The 21,048-nt window shown below is 43.3% G+C and overlaps 1 protein-coding gene across 2 annotated transcripts in view; it reads right to left on the bottom strand.

The window, feature by feature from the left end:
• The window catches only part of CRB3 (crumbs cell polarity complex component 3), a 35,749-nt gene that overhangs the window by 4,688 nt on the left and 10,013 nt on the right, over window positions 1-21,048 (bottom strand). For both annotated transcript variants that reach the window (XM_067463986.1, XM_067463987.1), the window contains exons 3-4: window positions 7,709-7,834; window positions 5,165-5,381 (exon numbers count right to left, since the gene is read on the bottom strand). In XM_067463986.1, the coding sequence (XP_067320087.1) occupies window positions 5,165-5,240 (76 nt within the window). In that variant the 5' untranslated portion in view covers window positions 5,241-5,381; window positions 7,709-7,834. The remainder of the gene's footprint in view (window positions 1-5,164; window positions 5,382-7,708; window positions 7,835-21,048) is intronic.

The following is a 21,048-nucleotide window of genomic DNA, read 5'->3' on the forward strand; positions in this document are numbered from 1 at the left end:
GTGGGTCCCCAGATGTTTTGGCCTTCAACTCCCAGAAATCCTAATAGCTGGTAAACTGGCTGGGATTTCTGGGAGTTGTAGGCCAGAAACATCTGGGGACCCACAGGTTGAGAACTACTGCTTTATGAGCTAGTTAGAGCCTTAAGATCTGTCGGGGATGCCCTACTCTCGGTCCCACCTCCTTTGCAAGAGCAACTGGTGGGGCCCCCCAGCTATGGAACTCCCTCCCCAATGACAGCAGCTTGGCCCCATCCCTCCTGGTGTTTGGGAAAAAACTAAATACCTGGCTTTGCACACAGGCATTCAGGAAGTAGTAATATGGAATCCAACTTGAATGTAGCAGCTTGATAACGACTATGGGACTTAGCACTATGTTTTAATCTGTTTTATTGTATTTATATGTTTTAACTGTTTATAATTTGAGCTGTTTTGTTTATTGTTTGTATGTATAATGCGGCATTGAATTTTGCCATAATCTGTAAGCCGCTTAGAGTCCCCTTCTGGGTGAGAAGAGCAGGATATAAATATAGTAAATAAATCTATATAAATAAAAATGTAATGTTTGTTTGTGGGATTAACATAACTCAAAAACCACTGGATGAATTGACACCAAATTTGGACACAATACACGTATCAGGCCAACAAGTGACCATCACTCATAAAAACACTGAAAAACACACCAGAAGAGACTTAAAAAGCCAAAAAACCACAAAAATACATTACAATGCATGTGTAAAACCAAAACACACACATGCGCGCAAACACACATATATACACACTCAGAGGCGGCCCTAGGTAATTTTCAATGATAAGCAAACAGTATTTTGGTCCCGTCCCCCCCGCCCCCCACCAATCAATCACTGTTTGTCATGGAAGTTCTGTGTGCCATATTTGGTTCAATTCCATCACTGGTGGAGTTCAGAATGCTCTTTGATTGTAGGTGAACTATAAATCCCAGTAACTACAACTCGCGTATGTCAATGTCTATTTTCCCCCAAGAGCGCCTCAAGAGCGCCCCTGGGCAAAATCAACTATACTGCGAATGCTTACTTTGCGTAATGGTTGAGCTGCCCCTGTACACACTACCCATCCCCTGCCACACATTGCTGTGGCCCACATAGGGATTCTGTGTGGGAGGTTTGGCCCAAGTCTATCATTGGTGGAGTTCAGAATGCTCTGTGAACTATAAATCCCAGCAACTACAATTCCCAAATGTCAAGATTCTATTTTCCCCAAACTCCACCAGTGTTCACATTTGGGCATATTGAGTATTTGTATAGAGTTTGGTCCAGATTCATCATTGTTTTAGTCTACAGTGATCTCTGGATGTAGGTGAACTACAACTCCAAAACCAAAGGACACTGCCCACCAACCCTTCCAGTATTTTCTGTTGGTCATGGGAGAACTGTGTGCTGAGTTTGGTTCAATTCCATAGTTGGTGGGGTTCAGAATGCTCTTTGATTGTAGATAAACTATAAATCCCAGCAACTACAACTCCCAAATGACAAAATCAATTTTTTTGAGTGAAGGACATACATTGGGTTGTTAGGTGTCTTGTGTCCAAATTTGGTGTCAATTCATCCAGTGGTTTTTGAGTTCCGTTAATCCCACAAACGAACATTACATTTTTATTTATATAGATATATACACATATACACAAATATATACACACACAAAACACATATACGCAGACTTGGCCACAGAAACGTGTGGCAGGGGACAGCTAGTAGTAAATAAATAAATATGTGGTCCCCTTAACTCAATGTTGTGGTCCCAAAAAATTTGGCAAACAGTAGAAGTTTTCTGAGCCGCAACCTACTGGATGTTTTAGACATTCACACAAATCTTTAAGCAGTGTTTACAGTGGACTCTGCAAAAAATACTTCAGCTGTACTTCAGTCTGTTTAGCAAGACTTACAAAATTGATCAGTTGTCAGCAAATGATTGAGTTTTATACCTATTTTATATACAGGGTCATGTAAAAAAATGAGTCAAAAAGAATGGCAAGTGGAAAAGTTTAAGAAGCCCTGCTCTGGATACTTTTGAACTACATCTCCCATTGTCCCTCACCCCAGACTTTGCTGGCTATAACTGATGAGAGCTGCAATCTTCAAAGGCCACTTATTTCCCAGGAACCCCCGGTGGCGCAGTGGGTTAAACCCCTGTGCAGGCAGGACTGAAGACCGACAGGTCACAGGTTCGAATCCGGGGAGAGGTGGATGAGCTCCCTCTATCAGCTCCAGCTTCTCATGCGGGGACATGAGAGAAGCCTCCTACAAGGATGATCAGAACATCAAATCATCCAGGCATCCCCTGAGCAACGTCCTTGCAGACGGCCAATTCTCTCACACCACGAGTCACTCCTGACACGACGACAAAAAAAAACTCATTTCCCAGCCCTGAATAATACACTCAAGAGTCCTGGTGGCTCTATGGTGCATTTATATACATGACATATTTTTTGTAAACAGATGCTTGCCACAGCAGCCACATTTAGGGGAGCAGCCACACACAGAGAGAGAAAATTAGCCCACGGGCTCCTTGCTCCACACTACCTAGAATGGTGCTGGGCAGAGGTGAAGTTTGGGCACCTGAGGCCTGAATTTCCCAATCTTATCTCTTTTTTGTTGTTGTTCCTGTTCATTCACGGAGAAGCGGAACTAAACCCCATTACTTTCAACCCCTCCTGGGGTAGGTGTGGCTCTTGCTACTCTCGGGCATTCAGTTTCCATCTCAGGCTGGGCACTGTTCCAAACACCATGAGAGGGTAACACAAGGCAGAGGAGCAACCAGGTTCCCTCCGCCTTCCCTCTTGTTTCAAAAACTCACACTGGCTACAGTGGAGATGGCACCAGTGAGTCATCCGAAGCCCACACCTTGGACAAAAGGAGCCTGATCCACACCCAGAAAGTGTTTTTTGCTCTCAGGCGAGGTCTAGTTGGAGGGAAGGAACACTTCAAGAAAAGCCACAAGGCCTCTGGCACATTCCTTAGGTAAAGGAGTTCAGTTCTGTTTCACAATGATCTTCCCTGAAACTACACCTAGGGCTGATAAGCATCTTGAACCTCTTAGTTTTTTCACAACTGCAGTTCTCTAATCTTAAAGCATGCCCTGCAGTGAGAAATGTGGTCATCTGGGACTGCTATCCAGAACAAGAAACTCAGATTAATGCCCCAACTCACCAGATGCTTTCCTACAATTTAGACCAGGGGTCCACAAACTAAGGCCTGGGGGCCGGATGTGGCCCTCCAAGGTCATTTACCTGGCCCTCACTCAGGGTTGGCCTAAGTCTGAAATGACTTGAAAGCATACAACAACAACAACAACAACAACAACAACAACAACAACAACAATCCTATCTCCTCAGCCAAAAGCAGATCCACACTTCCCATTGAAATACTAATAAGTTTATATTTGTTAAAATTGTTCTTCATTTTAATTATTGTACTGCTTTTAAGTGTTTTTTGCACTACAAATAAGATATGTGCAGTGTGCATAGGAATTCATTCATGTTTTTTTCACATTATAATCCAGACCTTCAATAGTTTGAGGGACTGTGACCTGGCCCTCTGTTTAAAAAGTTTGAGGACCCCTGGTTTAGACTATTTTCAGGTTCTCTGCAAACCTGCATTGACATCTGTATTTATAGCAACACGTTTAAGCTTGAAAGAGATTGTTAAGCTAGTGCATTTGAGTGAAAAGGGGGAAAAAGTGATGGAAAGTGGAGAAAGAGAAGCTTTGTGCACATTTAAAACAATGTGATTTTTTTTCTAACCAGAAGAAGTGCCAAAAGCTCCAATTCCTCTTGAAACTAATACTAGTTTCTGATAATCATTTATAGCCCACCTTTCCCCTAACCCAGTGGTTCCCAATAAATAGTCCATGGACCACCAGTGGTCCGCAAGAACTTAAATATTGTCCTTAACCTCACCATTACTACAAAGTTGCAACGAGAGCAACTGGTCTCGCCAAACCTCTTATAGTGCCAAGGCTTGTTAAATATGGTTTTCTGTGGTGAGCAGATGGCGACTACTAGATGGCATATGTTCTGTATCAGAAACTAGAGCTAATGTGGTCTGTCCAGTGCAATTTTCTGAATTGGCACCCCAAATAACCAAACCAAATCTGAAGTTGACCAAAAACAGATTCGTAACCCTTTTGGTACTACTGTTGGAGAGTGGTCCCTGGTCGAGTGGTCCCTGGTCAAAAAAAGGTTGGGAACCACTTCTGTAACCTCAAAACCCCAAGAAAATTTCAGTTGCAAGTTTTTTTTTCTCCTCACTATTTAATCTTCACAAACTCAAGATATTTCTTTTGGTTAATAATTAAGAAACAGTAAATACACTGACTCGTGGATAAGTCAACCCAGTTTTTTGGGGTCAGTTTTCTGATTAAAATTCCTAATCTTATACAGTAGAGTCTCTCTTATTCAACATAAACAGGCTGGAAGAATGTTGGATAAGTGAAAATGTTCGATAATAAGAAGGGATTTAGGAAAATCCTATTAAACATCAAATTATGTTATGATTTTACAAATTAAGCACCAAAACATCACATTTTATAAACAATCGACAGAAAAAGCAGTTCAATACACAGTAGGTAAAGGTAAAGGTTGTCCCCTGACATTAAGTCCAGTCATGTCTGACTCTGGGGTGTGGTGCTCATCCCCATTTCTAAGCCGAAGAGCCAGCATTGTCCATAGACACCTCCTAGGTCATGTGGCCAGCATGACCGCATGGAGCGCCGTTACCTTCCCGCCGGAGCAGTACCTATTGATCTACTCACATTTGCATGTTTTCAAACTGCTAGGTTGGCAGAAGCTAGGGCTGACAGCGGAAGCTCATGCCGCTCCTTGGAATCGAACCTGCGACCTTTTGGTCAACAAGCTCAGCAGCTCAGTGCTTTAACCTACTGCGCCACCGGGGGGGGGGGCAGTACACAGTAGTGTTATGTATTAATTACTGTATTTACAAATTTAGCACCAAAACAAACAACGGTTCTTTCTTTCTCCCACCCTAGATTTTATTACGGGTGGGAGGCAGACTGTATTGATAATACAAAACACTGGATGAGCGAAGGTTGGATAAGCGCGACTCTACTGTACTTGAATATATATAGTGTATTTTAAAGAGACATTATACATAGTGGTGCAAAGAATACCTACCTTGAGCCAATGCAGGTTGTAAGAAAGACTGAAGAGATACTGTCAGAAGAAATGCAAGCTGTCCCGAGCGTGCCATTGCCCGGCTCCCAGCCACAAGAAGGCCAGGGAAGCAGAAATCTTCCTTCACTCCTAGAGTATGTATTTCAGGCTATAGTAGCCCCCTTTTACTCTTCAGCAGACTCCAAATGTCTTGACCTAGTCCAAAGTAGATGAAGTCCTGCAATAATGTAATGGTGACAGCAAATGTCTGGTTACCAACTGTACTGAGTGTGTAGAAATGACACGGGGATTTTACTCTTTTGATTTATATCCCTTTTTTCATATAGAATAGATTCAAGGCAACTCACAGCAAAATTAAAATGCAGACAAGTACACGTAAATACAAAATTGCAAGGATTGTTAGTGCTACCAGGGCATAAAATAATGTCTGCCATATTTCTGTTAGACTTTACCTTTTTGCTGCTGATGCCAATTGGCATCCTTTACCTTTTTGCTGCTGATGCCAATTGGCATCCTATTTATTTATTTAAAACATTTATATTCCGCCCTTCTCACTCCGAAGGGGACTCAGGGCGGAGCACAGTATATATACGGCAAACATTCAATGCCAGGACACAAATTCTTATATACATACATAAACATTAAAAACATTTATCAAAATATTAAAATACACCATTTAAAACCGTCCTAGTCATCCACGTCAAATCTAATTGGCCTGGTCATCTTTCCTATTGCTGCTATTTTATTGCCCTGTCCCAAAAGCTTGGTCCCACAGCCAAGTTTTTACCATCCTTCTAAAGGACAGGAGGGAGGGGGCCGACCTGATCTCATCAGGAAGGAGTTTCATAGCCAGGGAGCAATCACCGAGAAGGCCCTGTTTCTTGTCCCCACCAATCGTGCCTGTGACAATGGTGGGATGGAAAGCAGGGTCCCCCCGGATCTTAATCTCCGCGATGATTTATAGGGAGAGATGCATTTGGACAGGTAATTTGGACCCTAAACACAAACCCCTGTGAGCCAAGGGTCCCAAAACTCCCAGATGCCTCTAGTTTCAGTTTTGTAGCCATACAAAAGGAAGAGTTTTGCTTTCCTACTTTCCAGCACCCTCAAATGATTACACTTCTGCATACCACCAATGGGATTCTGGCTCATAATTTTGACATCTAAAATAAAATAAATTCTTAAAAATCAGCTACAGTTTTTTTTTAAAAAACCACAAATTTTTAAAAAACATGAAGATCCCACAATATTTGAGTGTAGACTCCGATAACCTAGTTCAAAGCAGATATTGTGGTATTTTCTGCTTTGATATTCTCGGATATAGGGCTGTGTGGAAAGGCCTGGATTAATTCTTGACCTCCCAATTTTTCACCTATTTTTAAAAATGTCTCTCTTTCCTCCTCTATCCTTAGCTTACTTCTGTTGCTGCAAACTGAGTAGTTTGCACTCATCTAACTGATGCCCCTTCCACACAGCTGAATAAAATCCCACATTTTCTGATTTGAACTAGAATATACGGCGCTCCATGCAGTCATGCCGGCCACATGACCTTGGAGGTGTCTACGGACAACGCTGGCTCTTCGGCTTAGAAATGGAGATGAGTACCAAACCCCAGAGTCAGGCATGACTGGATTTAATGTCAGGGGACTACCTTTACCTTTTTATATGGCAGTGCGGACACAGATTACCCAGTTCAAAGCATATATTGTGGGATTATCTGCCTTCTTATTCTGGGTTATATGGCTGTGTGGAAGGGCTCTGGGCAGTGAGGAAGGGAACAGAGTCTTGTCTTTCCCAGTAAACACAGGGAAAAAACAAACTGTTGTAGTTTACAAGTGTGTCCACATTAATAATATTGTGGAATATTGGAATATTGTGTCCAATTCTGGGCACCACAATTGAAGAGAGATATTGACAAGCTGGAATGTGTCCAGAGGTGGGTGACTAAAATGATCAAGGGTCTGCAGAACAAGCCCTATGAGGAGCGGCTTAAAAAGCTGGGCATGTTTAGCCTCAAGAAGAGAAGGCTGAGAGGAGATATGATAGCCATGTATAAATATGTGAGAGGAAGTCACAGGGAGGAGGAAGCAAGCTTGTTTTCTGCTGCCCTGGAGACTAGGACGCGGAACAATGGCTTCAAACTACAAGAAAGGAGATTCCATCTGAACATGAGGAAGAACTTCCTGACTGTGAGAGCCGTTCAGCATTGGAACTCTCTGCCCCAGAGTGTGGTGGAGGCTCCCTCTTTGGAAGCTTTTAAACAGAGGCTGGATGGCCATCTGTCAGGGGTACTTTGAATGCAATATTCCTGCTTCTTGGCAGGAGGTTGAACTGGATGGCCCATGAGGTCTCTTCCAACTCTATGATTCTATAAGTTTGGGTGTCTTGAGCATACTCTGACATTGCTTGGCCACACAGTTGCCCAGTCTAATAGCAACAAGACTCCAATATCTATGGAAACGGGCAGGAGGTTAAAATATATATATATATGCTATCGACATCACCAAGCTCCTATACCAGAATAAGGGGAAAACATAACCCTACCTCTTGTTGGTGAAGCAGGAGTGGAGTTGCTTGCACTTGGCCCCCAGATATACAGGTTCAAGTCTTAGCTCTGCTTCAGATGTTTTGGTGGCCTTGGACGAGTCACTTTGTCTCGGAGTCCCCAGCCTATAAGAATGGAATGACAACAACTGTGTTCGACTGGTTTTTAAATCTAGTGATAACACTGAATATCTTGCTAGGCAGTAATATAGATAAGCGTAGTCCCCACACCCAACCCACCCTGGATATTTCAGTCTTTGGTGCACTTCATCGACTGTTCAGCAAAGGTAGAAAAATGTCAAATTGCATAGATACTGGAGTTGCACATCACTCCCTGCTGGAAATCTGTTTTATGAGGAATAATAAAAAAACAAATCCAAAAATGAGAAGAAGAGGAAAGTTCCCAACGAATTCATTGTGCTCCAAGACGTGGCAGGGATACTTTGGTTTTGTCAAAGCGACACAAAGCAAGGTCTGCAAGACGTGTCATTTCTCTCTGAATTGTTTTTTTTTTTTTTGTCGTGTCAGGAGTTGCTCCTGTTGTGAGAGAATTGGAGGTCCGCAAGGACGTTGTCCAGGGGATGCCCGGATGATTTGATGTTTTTATTATCCTTGTGGGAGGCTTCTCTCATGTCCCCGTATGAAGAGCTGGAGCTGATAGAGGGAGCTCATCCGCCTCTCCCCGGATTCGAACCTGCGACCTGTTGGTCTTCAATCCTGCTGGCACAGGGCTTTAACCCACTGCGCCACCGGGGGCTCCACTCTGAATTGGTTACACCACCCCATACTTAAGTAGACAAAGCCACTTGGAATACTGGACTGCAACTCTGGAGGCCAGAGTTCAAATCTCTGCTCAGCCATTGAATCCTGCTGGATGACCAAAGATATACTCTTTCCGTCTCAAAGAAAGGTAAAAACAAACCTTCTGAATCTTGCCAAGAAACCCTTGTGATACGTCTGCCTCTAGGAGCCCCCAGTGATGCGTTAAACTCTTGTGCCAACAGGGCTGCTTTTTTTTTTTATCGTGTCAGTAGCGACTTGAGAAACTGCAAGTCGCTTCTGGTGTGAGAGAATTGGCTGTCTGCAAGGACGTTGCCCAGGGGACACCTGGATGATTTGATGTTTGATGTTTTTATCATCCTTGTGGGAGGCTTCTCTCATGTCCCCGCATGAGGAGCTGGAGCTGATAGAGGGAGCTCATCCGCCTCTCCCTGGATTCGAACCTATGACCTGTCAGTCTTCAGTCCTGCCAGCACAGGAGTTTAACCCACTGCGCCACCGGGGACTCCTGACAGGGCTGCTGGCAAAAGATCAGCGGTTCAAATCCAGGGAGTGGGGCAAGTTCCCGTCTGTCAGCTCCAACTTCTCATGCGAGGACATGAGAGAAGCCTCCCACAGGATGGTAAAATATCCAGGCATCTCCTTGCAGACACACAATATTCTCACACCAGAAGCGACCTGCAGTTTCTCAAGTTGCTCCTGACACAAAATAAAGTTTGCCTCTGGGTTGCCCAAGGTCAGAAATGACTTGAAGGCACACAACATGAAAACAACTGAAGTAAGAAACATGGGTTAGAAAGCTGCCTTACTTTTGAGGATTGCTTTGTGCAATTTCTATGTGAGTGCACCACCGAAAGGCAGAACTCATTTGAAGTGGTGCTAAAGCTGAACATGAGTCAACAGTGTGATGCGGGCAACTAAAAAAGCCAATGCAATTCTTTCAACTATTCTATATATATAAACATGATCTGTGCATAATGAGTACCTTAAAAACAAAAGAACCAATGAATGAAATCACACCAAATTTGGCAACAAAACATTTCACAACACAAGGAGTGAAAGTTCTGTATAGCCACTAAACGTATTTAATAAATGAGTGCTCTTTTAAAAAAAAACAACAGCAGAGTCATGTTAGTTTAGGCACTCAGGTATTAGTAGTAGTAGTTGAATCTGAGCCCAAGTTCATAAAGGGAGGCTGTGTCCTAATGTTGTCGAAACCCCAAGATCCCAAAAGACCTGAAAACCCGCGGTCAAGGGAGTGCCAAGAAGGGTCCCAGTTATTAAGCGTGAGGATGATCTTTCTCCAAGAAGTATAGTCAGCTGACATCAGTGATTTTGCCATTTTATATAAGGGACACTCTTACACCATCATCTTTTACTACTCCATATATATATATATATATATATATATATATATATATATATGCTCTGTGCATAATGAGTACCTTAAAAACAAAAGAACCAATGAATGAAATCACACCAAATTTGGCAACAAAACGTCTCACAACACAAGGAGTGACTCATCACTTCACTGGCTACCGATAAATTTCCAGACCCAATTCAAGGTGCAGGTACCACCTATAAAGCCCTAAATGATTTGGGACCTGCCTATCTTCATGACTACATGTTTCCCTAAGATCTTCTGGGGAGGCTCTCCTCTCGCTTCTACCCCTGTCTCAGGCGCGGTTGGTGGGGACAAGAGAAAGGGCCTTCTCGGTTGTGGCACCCCAGCTCTGGAACTCCTGCTAACACCCTCCCTATCCACGTTTTGTAAAAAACTAAAGACATGGATGTTCTGTTGTGCATTTGATTAGACAATTCCCTGGGCAGCTGGCCCTAACTATGGCCTAAAATCTTGTCCTTTCACCTTACTACTGTTTATCCAAAGTCTTAATTACCCAGTTTAAATTGCTCTTATCCTTTTGCTGCTATATGATCTATGCATTTTACTCATTAGACCTACCTTTTAAATTGTCAAACATTAGTCTGCCATCCTACAGTGAGACTTTAATTATACTATTGGTTGTTGATTCTGATGCTTGTTTTATTGTTGTTATAAAGTTGCTTATAAAGTTGTTTTCATACTGATGACCGTATTTTGTACATGTTATGTTTTAACTGTTGACTGGGCTTGGCCTATGTAAGCCACCCCAATTCCCATCGGGGAGATGGAGTCAGGGTATAAAAATAAAGTTATTATTATTACTGTATATTATTATCCAGGGAGCCCCCAGTGGCGCAGTGGGTTAAAGCGCTGAGCTGCTGAGCTTGTTGACCAAAAGGTCACAGGTTCAAATCCGGGTAGCAGCATGAGCTTCTGCTATTAGCCCCAGCTCCTGCCAAACTAGCAGTTTGAAAACATGCAAATGTGAGTAGATCAATAGGTACCGCTCCAGTGAGACAATAACGGCGCTCCATGCAGTCATGCTGGCCACATGACCTTGGAGGTGTCTACAGACAATGCTGACTCTTCGGCTTAGAAATGGAGATGAGCACCACATCCCAGAGTTGAACACGGCTGGACTTCATGTCAGGGGAAAACCTTTACCTTTACCTTATATATTCAGTTTATGTTAACACTGCAATTTAACAGAGTGAGAACGGGACCAACCAAACTCTACTCTCAACTCCGCATACTCTAAGCAAACTGTCTACCAGTTTGTAAATGGGGTAGTCACACTGAGATACATGACAAAGTGTTGCGAAGATGTTTTAGAGCTCTGAATATGCTCCAGAGTACTGTATAAATCAAGGTGGAGTTTCTCTCACCCAGAATGCCAACATCGGAAATATTTCAAAATACAAAATTGTCCAGTTGGGCAGCTATGGTAGTAACACTGTCACATGCTAATGGTCCTTTGTGCCCAAGCATTGTTTCAGTCATAAAATTATTTCTAAAATTGTGTATAAAATCACTTTCAGGGTATGTGTATAAGGTATATATGAAATATAAATGAAGTTGATATTTAGTTTCATCGACAAGATCTTGATAGCCAAATATTCCAAAATCAGGGGGAGGAAAATCCAAATTATGGAACACTTCTGATCCCAAACACTATGGGTAAAGGCTACTCAACCTGTACCAAATGCACGTCTGTTATATGTCTTCAGATCCCCTGTTGACTTATGGTGACCCAATGAATTTCATAGGGTTTTCTTAAGACAAATGAGCCTCAAAAGTGGTTTTGCCACTTCCTTCCTCTGAAATATAGCCTACAGCCCCTTGTATTCTTTGTGATCTCCCACCCAAATACTCACCAGGACTAAGTTTGCTTAATTTTCAAGATCAGACAGGATATTTAGTATCTATACTTTAATAATATGGTGTCAGGAAGGTGGGGAAAATACACATTCTGAGCCACTTCAGCAAAAGGTAGGGGAGTTGAGATAGGAATATTCTGCAATTCACTGTGAACCTTTTAAAAAAATGCTTCAGGGTAGTGCAGGAGAGAAAAAAAGTAGTCAGCCAACATTCATGCATGGTGCTTCCAGAAAGAGACAATTTCTGAACATTTCAGGGTAACCCTTTCCCTGTACAACAGTGGTTCTCAAGCTTCCTAATGCCGTGACCCCTAAATACAGTTCCTCCTCTTGTGGTGACCCCCAACCAGAACATTATTTTCATTGCTACTCCATAACTGTAATTTTGCTAATGTAAATATCTGATATGCAGGATGTATTTGCATTCACTGGACCACATTTGGCACAAATACCTGATACGCCCAAATTTGAATACTGTTGGGGTTTGGAGAGGATTGATATTGTCATTTGGGAGTTGTAGTTGCAGGGATTTATAGTTCACCTAAAATCAAAGAATATTCTGAATTCCGCCAACGATGGAATTGAACCAGACTTGGTATACAGAACTCCCATAACCAACTGAAAACACTGGAAGGGTTTGTTGGGCACTGACCTTGAGTTTTGGAGTTGTAGTTCCCCTACATCCAGAGTGCACTGTGGACTCAAACAAAGATGGATATCGACCAAACTTGGCACAAATACTCAATATGCCCAAATATGAACATTGGTGGAGTTTGGGGGCAAATAGACCTTTAGGGAGTTTTAGTTGCTGGGATTTGTAGTTCACCTACAATAAAGGAGCATTCTGAACCCCACAAACAAGAGAATTGAGACAAACTTCTCACACAGAACTCCAATGATGAACAGAAAATACTGTGTTTTCTGCTGGTTGTTGGTGACCCCTCTGACACCCCCCGTGACCCCCTTAGGGGTCCCGACCCCCAGGTTGAGAAACACTGCTGTACAAATACTTCTTGCACCCAAGGTCACTCAATACTGCACCTGAAAGAAGTGGGTTGATATCCATGAAATCTAAAATAAAAATTACTTCTGTCTTAAATGTGATGCCATATTTCTTAGTTTCTGTTCTCTCGCCCAGCTTTCTTAATATGCTGCAGGAAAATAGCACAGCTACTTCTTTGCAAAAGAGAGGCAGCGTGCTGTAGGGGTTTGAGGACAGGACTATGATTCTGGGAGCAAAGGTTCATGAAAGCCACTGGGCAAGTCACATGCTCTCAGACCAAAAAATCTCCATGATAGGTTCTCCTTAGAGTCACCATAAGTCAGAAGCAACTTGAAGGCACACGGCAGCAGAAACAAAGCTCAAAATCACCCTGAGGAGCAATATAGCTGGGGGAAGGAGGTCAGGAGAGAGGCGCATGGCAGAACTTGGCATAGGACCAACCGAATGACCTGCCTGTGGGTTTACAAATGCAACGGGAGGGGGAAGAGAGAGAAAAGGACTAGCAGCATTTTTTAAAAGCTTAACAGCTCCACAGGACCTATTTTCCTGGCTCCACGTCCTCCTGTTCTGGCACCCAACCAAGGAGTGGGGGGAAAGTCTAGTCTGTGAACCTGCAAACAAACCTTTAGACAGGGCTCAACCAACGCTTTTTTCTTTCTTTCTCGACAAGCTCACCTTTCCTTTCCTCTCTCCCTCTGCCCGCACTTTTGGTAAAGTTTTAGTACTTTTCAACTCAGTTTAGAGTCCTCTGTGTGTATACAATTTTATTTTGCTCTTACAGCCAGTGTGGGTTCAACTCCCCACTCGGTGATGGAAACCCACTGGGGTGACATTTTCTCAGCTCCAGAAAACCCCATCTTAGAGTTGCCATAAGTCAGAAATGAGTTAGCAATACAACTTTTTAATATATATTTGCCCCTTCGTAAGCCATTTTGGGAATGCCAACAATAGTGAATGGTAGAGTATCTATATAAATAAAAATGTAATGTTTGTTTGTGGGATTAACAGAACTCAAAAACCATTGGGCGAACTGACACCAAATTTGGACACAAGACACCTAACAACCCAATGTATGTCCTTCACTCAAAAAATTGATTTTGTCATTTGGGAGTTGTAGTTGCTGGGATTTATGGTTCACCTGCAATCAAAGAGCATTCTGAACCCCACCAATTGAACCAAACTTGGCACACAGTTCTCCCATGACCAACAGAAAATACTGGAAGGGTTTGGTGGGCAGTGTCTTTTGGTTTTAGAGTTGTAGTTCGCCTACATCCAGATATCACTGTGGACTCAAAGAATGATGGACCTGGACCAAACTCTACACGAATACTCAATATGCCCAAATGTGAACACCGGTGGAGTTTAGGGAAAATAGAATCTTGACATTTGGGAGTTGTAGTTGCTGGGATTAATAGTTCACCTACAATCACAGAGCATCCTGAACCCCACCAACGATAGAATTGGGCCAAACCTCCCACACGGAACCTCCATGTGGGCCACAGCAACGCGTGGCAGGGGACAGCTAGTTTAAAATATAAACATACACACATGTTATTTGCCATAGGTGTGTGATCAGCAATGTAAAACTTATAGCAATCACAATCACCTCTCATTCTAGATGTGTGTATGTGTTGTGTGTGTATGTTAAACAATACAGTCTTGGTTCATTTAAACAATAAATATGGATCATGCAGAAGTTATGGGACTACAATTCACAGCATTCCTTACCATTTCCTATGTTGACTTGGGCTGCTGAGAATTGCAATCCAACCACAACGGAAGGGCTCCCTGAATTTCACCCCAATTTAAATATGTCTCCCAAATAAATAAATAAATAAATAAGAAAATCTATTTCAGAAGAGCTAGACATTCTGGAAGAGGGAAGAAGTTACAAAGATGTGCTACTTGTTTCCAAAGAGTCCATTCTGAGCCAAATATGAGTCTGTGCCATCATTTCTGACATATGATGACCCAATGGTGACGCGGTCATGAGGTTTCTTTGCAAGGTTTGCTCAGAAATAGGATTGCCTTTGCATTCATTTGAGGCTTAGAAAGCACGTCTTGCCAAGATCACCCAGTAGGTTTCCATGACTGTGTGAAGATTCAAACCCTGGTTTCCAGAGTCCTAATCCAAGGTTCAAATCTCTACATCACAAATCAAGAATAAGGGATGTCGGGACTCCCAACAGGCCATGTTGTGACCATTGGTACAATCTAATGGGAAGAACAGTGCTATTTTTATTTATTTATTTATTTATTCCGCATATTTCTACCCCGCCCTTCTCAACCCCCGAGGGGGGACTCAGGGCGGCTTACAAAAGGCACAATTCGATGCCTACACAATAATACAGATAAACATATATATAAACAGCAATTAAAACAATTATAACAGTTAAAAACAATCAATTATAACTCACAATCAATAAAAAATCAATCTCATGTTCAACGTTCGCCAACCCAGAGTCCATAAATTCATTCCACCTTGTCCATTCCTATCAGTCATCGTTGTCCTTTATTTATCTGCCTGATTACCCAAACGCCTGGTCCCAAATCCACATTTTTAATTTCCTTCTAAAGGAAAGGAGGGATATCAATGATCTAATTTCCCTGGGGAGTGAGTTCCACAGGTGAGGGCCCACCACTGAGAAGGCCCTGCTCCTTGTCCCTGCCAGTCTCACTTGTGATAGAGGCGGGGCCGAGAGCAGGGCCTCCCCAGAAGATCTTAAACTCCGAGGCGGGACATAGAGGGAGAAGCATTCGGACAGATACGCTGGGCCAGAACCATATAGGGTTTTGCTAACCACACAGTAGCCTCTCTGGAGGGCCACAAGCCCCATATACCTGCAACAAGCGCAATTCCACATCTGATCTACCAAGGCACTGGTATTGTACCACTTTCATGAACACTCAACCCTGGTGCTCACCATTCCAAGATTTAACCACACACTCTATCCTTTTACCAGCTGTTGACACCCAATGGATGAACATTCAGCTTCCATTTAACAACTTCCACCATACTCTGAGGCAGCATATTCCACTTTCTAACAGCTATTACTATTTGGAAGTTCTTACTAACATTTAGGTAGAATCTGTTCTTCTGTAGTTCTAGCTAAACAAGTAGAAAACAAGCCTGTTCCATCAACATCCTTTCTGAATTGTGGTGCCCAGAACTGGAGACAGCATTCCAGGTGAGTTCTGGCCAACATAGAATAGAGTACTGTCATCACTTTCCTTGATCTAGACCAGGCCTGGACAACATATGGCCTACGGGCAAGTTGTAGCCCACAAAGGGCTTCCTGCAATCCATGGAAGGAAGAGAAGGGCCGATTAGCATGGGAATGGCACAAGGCTGGCGAAGGAGTTGGGTTTCCCCTTGTCCCTCTCTGCCTTTTCACTTCCTGCCTCCCAATTTGGTGCCATCTGCAAATTTGATAGGCATACCCTCTCTTCCATCATTAAAACCACAACTGTTCCTTTCTGCTGGATTCGTGGTCCAGCCTTCCTCAGCGAAGCCCTGAGCCACGTCTTGTGTTCCTGAGCAACTCCCCCAAAATTAAAAATTAAATGCCAGAAACATTTCACAGTTGTGTTCCCATCCACAATCCATCACCACAGGTCTTGATGACAAGGCTTTCCGGGAGCTGACGTCCAAAACATCCAGCTTGCCTAAGGTTCACAATTCTTCTGCCAAGACATCTGGGCCTATTCCCATTTTGCCAAATCATTTTCAAATGGAAAAACCACAGCTTCTTCCTGTTTCCTTTCCCCCTTCTGATTTCACATTTTATACTGTAAGATGCCTGAGCAATGACCTTTTCACTTAGCAAAGCACTGTGTTCAATGAGGAAAACTCCATCAGAACACTTGAAAGCAAATAACGACAAGCATGAATACTCCAAGCACTCCCTGCTCTCTCACCACTACTGCTTCCTGCTTTCAACTTGATCTCACCCACAGCAGGTTTCCCAGAGTTACTGTTTTTTCCTCTTGCATAGGTAGGCAAGCATTCCCCAGATGACTGGTTCAGTGGGAGTGCATGTCAATCATTGTTCCATTGTCGGTTTGGAAAGCAAAATTGCCTGGCACAACTGTCAGATTTCATGTGCTGAATCAGATGAGGTGTCTACTTTGCCCAACATCCTTGGATAAGTTTACCAGGGAGATATGTAAGGTTTTATGTTGATTACCTTTTGGCTGACCAACATCTCAAAATTACTGCCAAAGATGCTAGCTTTTGTGCAGCAGCCATACCTTATCGGTTTAAGATGCTTTCACAGTCTTAGAAGGTTTTAATATTTATTTAAGTATTTACCTGGGATCCTAACCAGATACAGTGAAGACATCTGCCCTTGCGCTATGCAGGCATGTAGCTGCGGGGGGGGGGGGGGGGGGGCTGGGGGGCTTCACCTCCCCCCGAAATTCTCATGGTGGTCTGCGAAAAGGCCTTACTGGTGCATTATTTAAACTGTTATGTTTATTCATATCATGATCTGATCATCATGCTCAATATATCTCATATGCATGAGGGTATTGGGGTAACAATACAAAAGGTTTGCTAGGGTAGACCCGCTTTCACTCAGACTCAGCCCCTCCTCCCCCCGAATCAAACTCAGCCCCCCCCCCCCCAATCAAAATCTTGGCTACGGGCCTGGCGCTATGCTACTCTGCTGCTGAGTATGCATGCCCGGTGTGGAACACATCTCACCACGCTAAAAAAGTGGATGTGGCTCTTAATGAGACATACGCATTATCACAGGGTGTCTGCACCCTATGCCACTGGAGAAATTACACTATTTAGCTGGTGTTGCACCACCTGACATCTGCCAGGGAGTAGCAACCAATAGTGAAAGGACCAAGGCAGTGACATCTCCGGCCCACCCCCTGTTTGGTATCAGCCAGCACGCCAACGACTTAAATCAAGAAATAGTTTTCTAAGATCTACAGACACACTCGCTGGAACACCCCAGCAAGCGAGAGTCCAAAAGTGGCAGGCTCAAACTCAGAACTTCAACCAATGGCTGATACCAAATGAGAGACTCATTTGCACACAGAAGACTGGGCAACTTGGAAGGCACTGAACAAACTGCACTCTGGCACCACAAGATGCAGAGCCAACCTCAAGAAATGGGGCTACAAAGTGGAATCCACGACATGTGAGTGTGGAGAAGAGCAAACCACTGACCACCTGCTGCAAATGCAACCTGAGCCCTGCTACATGCACAATGTAGGACCTTCTTGCGGCAACACCAGAGGCACTCCAAGTGGCCAGATACTGGTCAAATGACATTTAATCAACTACCAAGCTTGCAAACTTTGTGTTTTGTCTGTCTGTTTGTTTGTTTGTTTTGTTAAAAATGTAATACAAATGTCTGGTTGCTCCTGACACGATAAATAAATAACTACTCACATATGCATGTTTTCGAACTGCTAGGTGGACAGAAGCTGGGGCTGACAGCAGGAGCTCATGCCGCTCCCTGGATTCAAACCTGAGACCTTTCGGTCAACAAGTTCAGCAGCTCAGCAATTTAACCCACTGTACCACTGGGAGCTCCTTTTTGGATAGCATGGGGCAGGGCTAACACCCTTGTGATGTTTGTTTTGCTGCATGTGCTGCTATTCAGAGGTTTACACCTCACTTTCTGCCCCTGTGATAACTGGATTTTGAACAATTTGGCTTGTTATGGAAACAAGGATTGGAGATAAAGCTTCAGTGAAGACACCTTTTCCCCATAACAAGAGTGAATTTCCCTTCCAAGGGGTAGATTTCTCTCACTTCCTGTTGTCTCACCCCCGTTCTTAATTATGAGTCATTTGTAAGTTGGATATTTGTAACTCGGGGACTTCCTATATGTCTCCAATAATTTTTCCTATTCCTGTGTTTTAAAAAAGCATTCTCCACCAATGGTCACAACCTCAACATGTGGCAGAGAATTCATTAATTCAAGTTTTTCGTTTTCACCTAGCTGGACTGAGAAACCTGCTTCTATTTTGACAATGGGTGACCACATGTCATTCTATCTGGAGGCATCATACAGAGTTAGGGAGCATAGGACTGCCTCTCCTGGCCCACACCCCACATTACCATTACTACTTCCCAAAATCTGATACAAGGGTAAACGAATTGAGTCTGCCTAGGACTAGCTCAGGTGTAGATGAAGGGCTGGAAGAGAATATGAAACACAGAGTGCTTCCACACTGGAATTAATATAGTTTGATCCCACCTTAACTGCCATAACCCAATGCTATGGATTCATGGGAGTTGTCGCTTAGTAAGGTACCAGCATTCTTTGGCATTGATGTCTTTGTACAACTACAATTTCGATGATTCCACACCATGGCAGCTTAAGTTGTATTAAATTGCATCAATTCTATAGTGTAGATGCATCCATACAAGCTGGAATGCAAGTGCTAAGAAATTACAGAAGCATCACAGCTTTAAAATGTTGCTTTTGGAGACTACAGGTTGACAGCTGTGGTCAAAAAAGGCAACATTCCCAAGGGCTCAGAAGCATGCTACTTTCTATTCCTGAAGACTGAAACAGAGCAAGAAGGAACCAGTTTCCCCAGGGTTTATATAACAGAAACTCTTCCGCTGTGAACTTTTCTTGACTCAGTGCCTTTCCTCCTCCCTTCCTTCTGGGACTGTAATCTAGGAGCTAGAAGCCTAGGTCAGAAAGACAACTTCTAGGCAGACTCATTCCAATGACTTTTGGCAAATTTCTGTGAGTCACTTCTCAAGTGGGAGGCAATACCAACTCAGCACAGGCATGATGCGCTCATTTCATGTTGCAGGAAATCACAGCATGGAGCTGCTCCTTCTTCAGAAGAGGAGTCACATTCATGCAACAGGGCCAACTCAGATGGCACACTCAGATGTGCATAATTTTGAGCTCTCTGGGATTCTAGGGCAGATCAAATATCACAACAGTTAGAAGCTGGTAGGCCATGCGAGGCAGTAAAATTTTGGCCGAATATTGTAAGCATAAGGTTCCAAGATACAGATTATGAACTGCATGATCCACAACTAGATTTCAAAATCAAAACTTCTTAAGAAAAGATGTTACTGAATCAACCATTAACTTTACAAAAGGAGCCGCCGGTGGCGCAGAGGGTTAAACCCTTGTACCGCCAGGACTGAAGACCGAGAGGTCAGAGGTTCGAATTCACAGAGAGTTAAACCCTTGTACCGCCAGGACTGAAGATCGACAGGTCGGAGGTTCGAATCCGCAGAGGGTTAAACCCTTGTACCGGCAGGACTGAAGATCGACAGGTCGGAGGTTCGAATCCGCAGAGGGTTAAACCCTTGTACCAGCAAGACTGAAGATCGACAGGTCGGAGATTCAAATCTGCAGAGGGTTAAACCCTTGTACCGCCAGGACTGAAGACTGACAGGTCGGAGGTTCGAATCCACAGAGGGTTAAACCCTTGTACCGGCAGGACTGAAGATCGACTGGTCGGAGGTTCGAATCCGCAGAGGGTTAAACCCTTGTACCGCCAGGACTGAAGACCGACAGGTCGGAGGTTCGAATCCGCAGAGAGTTAAACCCTTGTACCGCCAGGACTGAAGACCGACAGGTCGGAGGTTCGAATCCGCAGAGGGTTAAACCCTTGTACCGACAGGACTGAAGATTGATAGGTCAGAGATTCGAATCCAGAGAGAGCGTGGATGAGCTCCCTCTATCTGTTCCAGCTCTCCATGCGGGGACATGGGAGAAGCCTCCCACAAGGGTGGTAAAACATCAAAAAATCCAGGCGTCCCATGGGCAACATCCTTGGAGACGGCCAATTCTCTCACACCAGAAGCGACTTGCAGTTTCTCAAGTTGCTCCTGACACAACAAAAAAAACTTTACAAAGCATTAAATTGCATTGCTGTGATTTTTGTTCCTGGGTTATACATGTCATTTCCTAATTGGTTCTATCACAAAAACATGGAGAAAGTTTATTAAACAGCAGGACATCCTGCAGCCCTTTTTGCTATAGTTTTTCAATTAATACCTCATTGAGTCTCAACCAATTCACCATACTTTGTGGCAGCCACAGAAACTAAGTTCCTGGAGTATAACAACTATTTTCAAAGTAACGACCACACAGTTAAACAGGAAATAACACTTTCAAACCAGGAATAGAAACTTTTTCAAATTTTGTTACATAATATTATTGACATTGTTATTGCTAGTTTTACTGAAATAGAGTAAATTCTCTATATCAGAGCTTCTTAATTTTTTTTCAACTCATGGCTCCTTTTTGTCCAGGGATTTTTATGTACATAGTTGTATAAAACAGGTATAAACTCA

This window comes from Anolis sagrei, chromosome 2 (genome assembly GCF_037176765.1).
Source record: "Anolis sagrei isolate rAnoSag1 chromosome 2, rAnoSag1.mat, whole genome shotgun sequence".
NCBI classification, from domain to species: Eukaryota; Metazoa; Chordata; class Lepidosauria; order Squamata; family Dactyloidae; genus Anolis; species Anolis sagrei.